The 12,921-nt window shown below is 39.8% G+C and overlaps 1 protein-coding gene across 1 annotated transcript in view; it reads right to left on the bottom strand.

Annotated features, from left to right (window-relative positions):
- The window catches only part of pdia5 (protein disulfide isomerase family A, member 5), a 73,067-nt gene that overhangs the window by 42,233 nt on the left and 17,913 nt on the right, over positions 1–12,921 (bottom strand). Inside the window, exons 3-5 of the mRNA XM_085249689.1 lie at positions 11,157–11,244; positions 3,270–3,353; positions 3,076–3,121 (exon numbers count right to left, since the gene is read on the bottom strand). Of these exons, the coding sequence (XP_085105815.1) occupies positions 3,076–3,121; positions 3,270–3,353; positions 11,157–11,244 (218 nt within the window). The remainder of the gene's footprint in view (positions 1–3,075; positions 3,122–3,269; positions 3,354–11,156; positions 11,245–12,921) is intronic.

Genomic DNA, 12,921 nt, shown 5'->3' with positions numbered 1-12,921 from the left:
CCAGATGGAAGCTCATATAGATGAACATGTTCATGCATCCAAGAGGTGTCAGCGCTATTTCAGTACCTCTAAGTGTCTACTAATGGGCTTGGTAAAGCTTTCTGTAAATATAATGAACCATATGTCTGTGGAGGCAACAGCAGGAAATATTTCTTTTAGCAGTGCTCTAACGACGGCGCGTGTGCACGGGCGGAACATTTAACAACCTTGACTTGATTATCAGAACTACTTTGTAATGGTTGAAACAGAGACTTGTGGAGGTTTATTGTTTCAGATGCCTTTTAATCTGTCAGAGAAACAGCGCAAACCCTAGCAAGCAAAGTAATAAAACCATGCACCATTCAAAAGAGTGACAGCTTCCACCTTATAACGAGTTTCTCTGGTAGAAACTCATTGAAAAAATAAAAAGAGAAGGATTTCCATATTATAGAGGAGAGAAGTAAACTGTTAATTTCACTTTTATCTAAAGTCATAATTAGCCTTTTAGGAAATATCTATATGCAGCAGCTGTCTTGCAGTGAAAGGCATTAAACTTTAAGCTGACCAGCAACATCTCTATGGTTGTTGTGGCTGATGCATATTTTATATTGCACTCTGTATTCCAAACATTTCACGCTAGAGGTACCTGTGAGTGATCCTTAAATATGTAACCTGCAGCTGGATAACTGGTAACAAAATTAAGGTCTTGATTTTTTTCCTCAGGATGTGTTTGCTACAGAATCAGAGTAACAGATGGTGCTATGACCTCATTAACAGGTCTGGAGGCTATAAGCTAAATCAGTCTAGTGTGCCAGCATTAGTTGAGGCAGCCAAAGTGCAGACCTGTAAAGAGCATCATTAGAAGCTCTGCATCACATGTTCAAAATTATTAAACCTGTCGGGTGTGGCTTGCTGCAGTCTTATATTATTACAAACACACCTTGTAGCTAACATGAAGATCAATCACTTGACGCTAGGGCTGTGTCATAACCATATAACCTGCCATAACACCACTATAAATGTTTATGTGACATAAAAGTGTCATGTAATGATATCATTGCTATAGCAACAGCTTATGTTCCCAGTGCAATCAACAATGAGACATGGTCGGGCATGTCTGAGAGCGAGAGCCAAGTGTCAGCCTCCAATGATCATTTAATACCTGAAGATGGAGCTACTTCGAAAACCTCTAACAAAGCGCAGTACTTTGAAAATATGCAAGAAAACTGTTCCCGCTAAGGGTGAAAAAACAACCAACACTTTTCACCACTTGAAGCAAAAACATGCACTTAGTTGAGTAGCTGCTCTCACTAGTTGCACCCCAGGAAGGAGTAAAGGGTGCACTTAGACGAAAGGTAAACGTTTGAAATGACCAGTGTGGTTTCGTGGTGGAAAATGGACTTTAAACAGACGGTTAAAAAGTTCAACCCAAGATAAATCATACCAGGTAGAAAGAAGTATTTTTCAGTTTTAATATGTGACAACACTGTGCTGAAGTTAACAAGGTTACTTTAGTAAGGATTAAGCAGTCATGCTATAGCTTTACTTACTCCAGGGAAAACACTACTCAGGCTACCTTTCTGCTTACATTTGACTTATTAAACTATAATGTGGCTGCTGTCTGCATTATATTTCAGTACATTCACACTTCAAATTAGGTAGTATACCACCAATTACAGCTCATTATAAAAGCACTGAAAATACCCTTAATTTTGTTTGCATTAATAAATGCTGCTGTCTGCATGATGCAGTCAATAAAACCAATAAAACATTGTTAAGTATGGTGATTGTGAGGCGACTGCAAGGTCCCCTTGTGGAAGGTGACAAACTGCAATTTAATTCAGGCTGACTGCAACGACTCTCAGACAGATTAGTGAAGGTTTGGAAATAATTGCAAGATAATTTCTAAAAGCAGACAGACTGCCAATACACTGGCATCAATCACAGTCAGTCTGTGTCAATGAGCACAGCTTGTCTGCAACTCAACTGTCTGCCACCTGGTTGTATCTCGGTTATACAAACGAAGATATAAAAGCATATTTGAATTTCTGTTTCAGATCCACGAGTTTTTGGCTAAACTGAAATTAATAAGTTAATTTGTGAATTTCTGGGTATGTAGACAGATGTGCATTTTTTCTCACAGCTGCAAGTTTTTTGTGTTGTAACTGTATTATCTCAAACACACACTGATAGCTTCCAGTTATCACCAGACTAATACACAGAAACAATCATAAACATAAGCCAACATAATGCTGTGAGAAGCCAGGACCTTCTTGCTGCGAGGCAACAGCGTTAGCTACAGCGTTAGCCCCGTACCACCAGCTTGTTACCATTATATCATTAAAATTCTCAGTCATCTAAAATTATGTTTATGATAATCTGATGACTTTTCTCTTTTTTAGCTTTTTAGTTCGCTCTTTTGCTGCTGAGTGCTTCAATATGGTCAATATGCTCCGTCTTCTCTTTGGTGCTGAGAACACAGTGCAGAGTCAATCTGTGCAGCGTTTCCTCTGAAAACTACCGCCTGCCGTGACAAAAAGCATCGCTATGAAAGTGAGAGTATGATTGTGCCATGAGAGCAAGGTTGCACAGCAGGCAGATAAACAATGAGCTGAAACTAACTGTAAGGAACTATAAAGCTGATGGGGGCTGCACATAGAAATAAAGAATTTGCAGGGTCATTGCTATAAAGGTCACATTTTCACACAGTGACACTGTTTTCAAGCTGTTATTTGATGCACTGTTGATATTAAAATGCAGGTTATAAATGATTTCATAAATAGCCAACTATATGTAACCACAGATGCTTCTGGTTCTCAAAGAAAAAAAACAAACAAATAAATGAATAAAAATCAGGCAAATTCTTAACATTGTGTCTAATATTCTTGTGTGGAAAATACCACACATTTTTTCCATTCATAAACTTAATAACAAAATGAAAAAGAAGGAAGAAGAAAGAAATGAAAGCAGAAGGCAGGGCTCTGTAGAGCCAGAGGTAAAATAATTAGTCCTCTGAATGTGAGAAGCAATTAGGAAATACTACACAGCAGACAACAGTGCTCGACATGTAAAGAATGCAGATTCTCAGATTCTGACCTTGAAAGTAGCAGGCCTGCTGTACTCCGTGTGGAATGTCCCATCTCTGAAAGACACGCGGGACACAATGCTCTCAACACCAGGAGTAAACTGTAAGTAATGCACTTCTTAAGCTGCAAGCACGGTATCACTTTCCAAAAAGCACTGAGGTGTGGATAAGCATCTGACAGCCAGCTGAGTTGCTGGTTACTCACTTGTAATGCAGCAGCTCTGCTCTTCCACGTTTGGAGCTCGGGTCCACCTTCACTTTCTTACACAGCTTCCGGCCCTCTGAATCTCTGAAGGATCGACACACAAAGCGTAAATCAAACTCAGAATCCTATTCCCTTTGCATTTTTCAAATTCTCCTTCACACACACGTACAAATTTTCCTAATGATTAGTAGATTTATGCATTCATTTCTGTGCCAGACCATATAAATTCCAACTTCACTGAACTGAATAAAGAAATCGAAGCAAGAAGATACGGACTTTTCATCAAATTAATCGAATCACATGTATGATATAATATAAACAATGCTGCTTGCTCTGTTTATTTGCTGCTTCGGTGGAAACACAAAGCACAGATGTAATGTGTTGGCATACAGACGTTTCATTTTATGAGGCTTTCTGCTGTAATTGAAAGAAGAAGAAGAAAAAAAAAACCCCCCACTGTAGCTGGAAAGGGAATAGATATGCATCCTGCCACCTACACATACTTCATACTTGCTACAATGAAGCACTATCAGCAAAAATAAGTACACCTTCTCATCTGTAATAAAGAGCAATGAAAATATGTATTCATTTAGAGAGGTGGAAAAACATTTGTTAGATATTCAATTATGGCTCCCAGACACACAGCAAGCCAGTGTAGTTTTTTTTCCCTTCTTTAGATGAAGACTAAATCCATGTATGTTTGCATGTGCTGACAGACAGTATTTCAGGTGATGAACGTGTGCGTAATGCCAGACTCGACCGGCTCATAATGACAGATGGCACCAGTCAGGGTACACCCATGAGCAGATGTGACCTTGACACATATTTCGAGATGATGTGCAGTCACCAGGTTCAAGACCAGTCTGCTGCTTCCAGCTTCTTGTCCACACACACACACACACACACACACACACACACACACACACACACACACGGATCCCAAAATCCATCTTGGTAAGAAACATGGCTAATGTCAGCTGTCACCAAACCACCAAACAGAGTACACACCTCTGACCTCGAGGACAAAGGTGATTGAGATTCTCCCGAAATTTTTAGTAGATACACCCTATGGTATCAATTTCAAACTCATGTCGCGTCATTCTTTTTCAATTCAATTCAATTTTTTTTATACAACGCCAAATCACAACAACAGTTGCCTCAAAGTGCGTTATATTGTAAGGTAGACTCTACAATAATACATACAGAGAAAAACCCAACAATCATATGACCCCCTATGAGCAAGCACTTTGGTGACAGTGGGAAGGAAAAACTCCCTTTTAACAGGAAGAAATGCTCATTCTTCAGTTGCCTCTGCCTGAGATTCACAGAATTGACAGAAAAAGCACTATTTTGTGATGTATATTGTTATTGGGATGAGAAATGTCATAGATTGGGATATGAGATTTGGGTCATATAGCACAGTCCTAATTATACTTCTACAACATACAAAAAAAGATTTTTTTAAAAAGAGAGTTGAAAACTGAACTGATCTATATTCTAGTGGAATAAAACACCAGGACTGTCAAATCAGTCTTTTTAGGATGTGAATAAGCTAAACAGCATGGGTATGTGCCAACGCAACAATGGACTTTGGCTTCATCCTCTTACTCACTCAGTCATAGATACAAAGTAAAAGTGACTCAACCAACCACATGCTTCAACCAACCCCTGAGATGGCACTACTTTTTCAATCACAGGAAGGAAAAAAACAAACAAACGGAAGCACAAAGAACTCAGAATGACTCACTAGCTGATGTTCACCACTGAGGGAAACAATGCAGTGAATGGCAGCCCAACAATGGTTTGACCACTACATTAGAACAACTGCCTTGCATTAAACTTTGGATTAACATCAACTAATATTTCAGTGGTTGGTATGATGTGAAATGCAACAGGATTGGTCACACTTAGTTTATACTATACGTTTTGGATTTATACAAAACGTATAGTAAGTTTACTAAGTTTACTACTATACATTACTATACAGTAACGTATAGTAATTTTGCAATTCAGCTGATGTGCTGTTTTCGATGTGGATTATCTTATACAATTAAATACAATTTAACTTGCCTCAGGTTGAATCCATTATATTTTGAGGGAATTATTGGGCTGTGTTAAATCAAAGGAGCAATTTGTTGTTTTTCATTTCCGAAACTAATGTTTCACTATTAGTATTAAATTTATTTATTTTTTTTAAATCAAAAATGTCAATGTTAGCACAATACACAGTGAGTCTGGAAAGTATCCACAGTGCTTCACCTGTACCACATGTTGTGTCATGTTACAGAATTCTTGCAAATTTATTACAAATAAAAACATAAATATAACATTTATAAAAGCACTCACAGCCTTTACTTTGTACTTGGTTAAAGCACCTTCGACAGCAATTACGGCCTCAAGTCTTTTTGAGTATAATGCCTCAAGCTTGGCACACCTGTTGTTGTTCTTCCATTCTTCTTTGCTGAACCTCTCAAGCTCCATCAGGTTGGATTGAGAGCATCAGAGCACACCCATTTTCAGATTTCTCCAGAGATGTTGAATTGGGTTCAATTCTGGGTTCCAGCTGGGGCGCTCAAGGACATTCACACAGTGTTCCCTAAGCCACTCGGGTGCTGTCTTGGCTGTGTGCTTAAGGTCATTGCCATGTTTGAAGATGAACTTTCAGCCTAGTCCATATTTCCATGGAGCAGGTTATAATCAAGGGTGCTTCAGTACATTGCTGCTATTCCTCAATACTGACTCGTTTCATAGTTCCTGCTGCTGAAAAACATCCCCACAGCATGATGCCGACAGGGCCATGTCTCACTTTAGGAATGGTAGTAGCCAGGTGACACAAGCCTGATTGGTAGAGTGCTGTAGGAATAGTTATCCTTCTGCAAGGCTCTCCTCAATCCACAGAGGAATGCTGGAGCTAAAGTGACCATCAGGTTGTTCAGTCACCTCCTTGACCAAGGCCCTTCTACCTTACTCAGGTTATCTGGGCGGCCGGCTCTAGGAAGAGTCCTGGTGGTTCAAAACTTCTTCCATTTATGGATGATGGAGGCCATTTTTTCCCCTGTACCCTTCCCCATATCTGTGCCTCAATATAATCCTGTCTCAAAGGTCTACAGACAATGACTTAGACGTCATGGCTTGGTTTTGTGCTCTGACATGCACTGTCAACAATGGGATTTTAAATAAAGAGGTGTGTCCCTTTCTAAATCCTGTCCAACCAACTGAATTTATCACAGGTAGGGATGGGTATCGTTTAGGTTTTATCCGATACCGGTGCCAAACCGGTACTTTTGAAACGGTGCCTGTGCTTAAACGGTGCTTAAAGAATGGGAAAAAAAACAAAAAAAAACAAACCACAAACTTTGTCCAAAAACCTCTCATGTTCAGCTGTTTTCCACTTTTTCTTTGGTCATTTTAGCTTTTTTGGCCAGGGTGAAGGGAGTATCTGCCATCAAACAAGAAGCATGTAACTACCACGGTGTTTGCTAGTTCACCTTACATGCATTAATGTAATAACGTGGTTAGCCTACTCAACGTAAATTACACACGAACAACATTAAGCTACTCACGCAGAGAAGAACGGCTGCTGCTGCATCATCATCCTCATCATTTCTGCTACACTGGCAGGGCTAGGGGCCAGGACTCTATTCTTCGGGTTCTTGGGGGATGTTGCTAACTCGGTGCATTTCTTGGCTTTTAAAAAATGCTATGCGTCGCCAGGTTCGTCGTCAGATTCAAGGTGTTACCTCCTTTGCACAGTATCACAGTATCACCTTAAAGCACTTGTTGCAGGCTGCTGAGTTTGCATCTTTTGCTGTTAAGTACAGCCAGACTTTTGACCGCTTCGCCTTGGACATTTTTAACCTGTAGCTCTGCTCTAAAAGAACATACGTACCTGGCCCCGCCTACTATCCTTGCAAAGGTAAAATGATTACCTAGAATCCAAAGTGTATGACATTTCAGTAAAAAAAAAAAAAAAGCACCGAAATGTGCGCTGCTTTTCGGTCTGGTTACTACCGTTTATGTCAGAACCGGTGCGATACCGGTACCCATCCCTAATCACAGGTGGAGTCCAATCAAGTTGTAGAAATATCTGACAGATGCTTGGTGGAAGCAGAATGTGCCTGAGCTCAATTTACACAGTGATGGCAATGGCTTTAAATACTGTGTTAGATTTTTGTTTTTATTTTCAACAAATTTGCAAGAATTTCAAGAAAACCTTTTTTTTTTTTTTTTTTTTAACTTATTTACTGTCATTACAAGGTATTGTGTGAGTGGGCCAACATTCCTCCACAATGACTGAGTGACTGATCAAACTATACACAGAACAGTTACTTCACATCAATGCTGCTAAAGGTAACTCTACACACTCATAAATCATGGGGCATACTTGGTTTTACAAAGGAGTCTTGTGCAAAAATGTATTTTTCCATAACTGTAAATTAACAGGAAAAAAAAAAGTTCAATATTTGACTTTGAAGACTAGCGAATGATTCAAGTAACAAGTTGGAGCCAAACCTTCACACTAGGCCAAAGTCAACAGAGCCACTTTGTAAAGGATTAATAATGGATTCACCACGCAAAGAGGATGAAGCTCTGCACGCCATTCAATTATTACTCTTCTAAAACGCAAATCCTAATCCCTTCATTTGTTTGTGTTCTGGTTTTCACACTGTGCCTTACAGGATCATATATGTTTCAATGCTCTGTTTATGCTACATTTGAAGTGGAGTTTAGGAGGGACAGCCCAGTCCTGTCCTTTCTTCCTGTATGAGATCATTCATCCCACGGGTGGATCCCAGTTGGCCAACACTCAGGTCCCTGTCATCTGTTCAAAGTGTGTCATTCTGGCCTCTGTGGCTCTCTTCGTTGGCAGAGATGACCATTCTCACACAGCGATATGCACTCTACTCTCTCTCCCTCTGTCCACCATGAGCTCTCAGCTGGAGCTTCAGCTTGGAACCGCTCCATTTGAGACTGTCGAGAAATATGCCAAAAAGCACAATGCTTTGCTACAGAGCCTGGCACTGGGTCCATGTGTCCTGTAGTGATGAACCCAGCTTGCTCTAGCTCCCCTGGCGGGAATCTGGCTCGGTGTGAATCTCTACTTAGCATTCGCACACTCTCCTAAATGCTGGAGTTCTTGGAGAAGGAAGAGAGATAATTCCATAGTCTCCCTGACAAAAAACAGCAGGTGAGTCAAAAAGTAAACACTCAAGAAAGACACGCATCGTGGAGTGTCTTTGTAGGGAAACATGGAAACCAAAGCCTCTGGCAATTCCTTCGCACCGGTTTGTATTTAGTTTCTTTTCCTTTCTAACCGCCCGGTCTTCAATCCCGGATAAGGTTGAGAGAGATTGTGAATGTTGGCATGTGCACTAGGTGTCAAAGGGGAGTTACTCCCTTCCTCATAGTTTCCTGTTTTATGATCTGTTCTTTCCCATCTGGCAAAGAAGACAGGTGATGGGTTGACAGGTAAAAAGAAATAGTGGAACTGAACATCAGAAGGGCACGGAAAACAACAAGATCAAGTCAGATCACTGGGGAGAAAACCAAGTTATGCTTGGAGAAAACAATTCTTGTCTGTGTCTTCGAAGTATCTAGCATTTAGCAGTTCCACAGAGCGAGCCTGGGATTGTTGTTTTCCAGAAAGTCATGATTGTTCTCCCTTTAAAGGAAAAGTGTGGGATAAGTGCATAATTATTTTTCTTTATGACTAAATTAACTGTTAAGCGAAAGGACCAAAACCCCCTAAAATGTGGTTTTGCAACAGTTTCACCACATATCATGTGGATTCATCCGTCACATTTAAGTGACACAGATGTCCTTTAAAACCTGCATGTGACCTGGGATCAGAGCAATGATTCACCTTAAAGCAGTTAGAGACTACACTGGAGTGGCTTAGAGACAAATTTCTCACTGTGGCTCAGCCAAAACAGACTAAAACCCTATATGACATCTGGGGGTGTTGACAGGTCACAGATTTGTTTTGTGATTGGCTCATAATTTCTTTTGAGTTTTGGCAAAAAAGCAAAACAAAAGCAAAACTAAAAAAAAAACCAAAAACAATTTCTGTAGAACAAACAAACAGAAAACCTGGACATACAGTGCCTCTGCTAGAAAGGGAAATAACTACACATAAAACATTTCAGGGAAATCTGTTTATGTTTCGTGCTTCCGAAAGAATATTGGCCAATATCTCGGAACACTGGAAGCCACCAAATATCAGTACTGATCTTAAAAATTCGATATCAATTTGACTATTCTCAAAAAGAGCAGGAGCTTTTTTTTTTTAACGTCGTCTTTATTGAGGAAGTATGAAAAACTGTCAGTTGTCCACATCCTCTTCAGACCAGGCCATTGTTGACAAAAATCCATAAATGCTCCCCATAAAGATTCAAAAGTTTCCCTTAAAAAACTTTTTTTTTAAAAATTTTTAATGGCAGGCTTGACAACATTTGTTGTACCCATAAGCCCATTTGTTTTCTTCTTAGCAGACTAAGGCCCATCAGCATCCATTCATTCTTTACTGATAATTGATTAAACCAAGAATTTAAAAATTAAGGCTGTAGCGGGACCGGTTTAGAAATACTTTTTCCCATCACAATCTGCACATCCCACACACGATGGAAAAACAAAGGTCCCTTTCGAATCATTGCATTTAACACACATCTAGAATATTTTTGTTGAATCCATGTAACTTCTTTGTTTTTATATATATTTGCATTAATCTTCTATATTATAATCATTGTTATGTGTTTGTTGTATCGTTATCTGATTTCAGATTTTAAATTTTGCCTCTATGGAGCCCATTTCTGGTGTAAATTCTCCACCAATTGAGATATTAAGAAGTTATAATAGTCTGATTCGATTCATCTCCTTAGATCAGGGGTGTCGAGCTCCAGGCCTCAAGGGCGGGTGTCCTGCAGGTTTTAGCTATCACCCTGTTTCAACACACCTGAATCAAATGATTAGTTCATTACCAGGATTCTGGAGAACCTTAAGACATGTTGAGGAGGTAATTTAGCCATTGAAATAAAAACTTGCAGGACACTGGGCCTCGAGGCCTGGAGTTTGAGACCTGTGCCTTAGATGATGATTTTTTATAAGATGACTTGTTTGTGTTTATTATTAAGTTTAGACTTCCCTCTAAGCTCTTCAAATATTGTAATTATGTCTGAGAGAAGCTCTGTTTTTAATGTTAAATGAAAAAAGGCTTTGAAAAATATTTCTTGAGGTAAACTATGGCAGCATTTAGCATTTTTTTAAAACACCAAAATTGTGTTATTGGCACAAGTATCGATTGATTTTTAAGCAATGAAATCAACTAATAAATTGAACTGAATTGACTAATAAATTGAAATTACACACATGACTAATGCAACCAGTTTTTTTTCAAACATGCAAAAAAACTTAAGGTAAAAAATTAAATGCAGAGAAAAAAAAAACTGTATGAACCATAATTACGTGGCGCCCTCACCTGAGAATTAGCATATAGCTTTAAGCAAGAGACGTGATTAGCATTTATTTACCTTTTCAAAAAACAAAACAAAACAAAACCAGAAAGAAAGAGACCCAGTGAAAAGGAAGAACTAAAATGGTGTAAAGAGATGTAATACATTAGACTAAAAACTTCAATAGCTTTAAGTGGCCTCCTGTCAGATTGTGCCAGTAGAACCAGTGAGACGAGGCCATTTACACCCCAGTGGAAAAGCCATAAATTATTCTGCAGATGGATGGTGGCAGAGACACTCTTGGGAGGAGTAAATTGCTCTGGCCTTATAGTTGCTGTCAGAAAATTTCTAGGACAAAACGGTCTGTAATGTCAGGGAGTCTTAGACTTATAGAGAAAGAAGTCTTAGAATGTGTTTTTCAAATCACCCCTTTACTTACCCACAGTTGACCCAGGCAATAGTCCCTTGGCCCTTCACCGTCTGGGCGACATCAGAAAGCAGTTTCAGGTGGGAGTCCCCTGATGTAGCTACAGACACAGAATAAAGCGCAGTCAAGCCTTTTTACCAAAGCCACTCAATAGCCCAGGACAACCCAGAGCCATGAGACACAGGAGACACTGTCATGACAAGCACAGAGAAAAAGAATCGAGTTACAGTGGAGCTCACCATCTTTCTAAAGCACCGAGTGACGAAGAAAGACATCGCTGAGTTTGGGTTAGAAGGGTGACGGGGGAGCATTTTCTACTACCTTTCAACGGATGGGCTCAGCGAGGGGGTTTAAGTTACATCAGCTTTCAAAATCTTACAATAGTGTGACTAAACAGGAGATGGAAGGATTATAAGGCGACACAAAGACTCTGGATCTAATGAAGCACTCTCTAACGGTGCGACAAATGGGAAAGCATAGCAAACATGTTTGCACCAACTGCATGATCCCAACAGCAAGGTTTGTGTGGGATCGCCGAGTTTAGAGCGTTCGCAACCACCGGAAACGTGCACAATATCTCACAATATGGCTGAGCTGTGCAGCTTGCCTTCTGTGTTAAGAAAGAGAAACTAGTGGGATATAAACTGCACCAGCTAGAATAACACTGTGTAATGTTACTGATTTTCATCAGCTACGTCAAGTTAGGTACATCCCTTTGAGTAAAGTAAACAAGGTGTAATATTCCAGCTCTTGTGCAACGCAGTACATCATTTTTATACTCCCCTGAAGCCAAATGTGCGTTTTTCACTGCATAAAGAAAACAGCTCCTCACAATGCTCCAGGCAAAGACTATATTTAGATGTAAGGGCACTGCCACAACTTCCCAGGGTTCTGCCTTGGAGTTGGCAACAAAAACATCTGGCAACTCAGGATCAGGGTATTGTACGGAATAGGAGGTGAGCAGGTACCGACTGGTTGACAGCGTTAAGGATGATGAATACCAACCAGATCAAAACTCAGCAGGGATGTGACTGACTGCAGAGGCTGGTGGTGAACACAGAACAGGGCACGGTTGTGTTTAATCAGGGGGGAATGAATGTGAAGTGCCTTGAGGTATAATCGAGGCCTACATGAGGGCAATCTTCAGTGACTTTAAAGCAGGAATGTCTGGGTGAAGTTACAGCCGGTGATCAATCCGATGCACAGCTGGATACATAGAAGCCAATGGGCTAATATAGGCCGATATGGCTCATTAATCAAGAAATATATCTGTGGCTATAAAGAGGCCTCAGAGTCCTCTGTGGATTATTGAGCAATATAAGTTTGCTTCTTTTTTATTATGAACAGGAAGAACTCCTTCTTGGAAATCTGCAAAATGGAATTAGAAGCTGCTGGGGTGCGTAAGCGTTCGCTAATGGATAGCAGGAAACAAAATGTACTTTAGAGCTGTATAATTATATTTGACCATTTTAGCTTCTATTTAACAGCTACTCTTTAATTCCATAAGCATTTCCAATTTCCTTATTGAAACAGACCACTGCGATCATTCTTTGAAAGCGAGCTAGAGGCTAAAGCTGGGCAAAACATTGTTTCTGAATCCATTTGAAGATACTATGCTAGAATGTTTTTTAATGAATGCTATCGAATTTGGGCAAAGTGCCACTCCACAAAACCACTTCCTAATTAGAGCGGGCGATTAATGGAATTTTAATTAATTTGGTGTTTTCCCTCTACAAAAATCAGACAGTTTCCACGTACAAGAGCAAAAATCATAACA

The sequence above is a fragment of the Mchenga conophoros genome, linkage group LG16 (assembly GCF_057382185.1).
Source record: "Mchenga conophoros isolate Kocher_MC1m ecotype Shallow Benthic linkage group LG16, M_conophoros_male_GT1.1, whole genome shotgun sequence".
Classification (NCBI taxonomy): domain Eukaryota; kingdom Metazoa; phylum Chordata; class Actinopteri; order Cichliformes; family Cichlidae; genus Mchenga; species Mchenga conophoros.
This window is presented reverse-complemented; position numbering and strand designations above follow the sequence as displayed.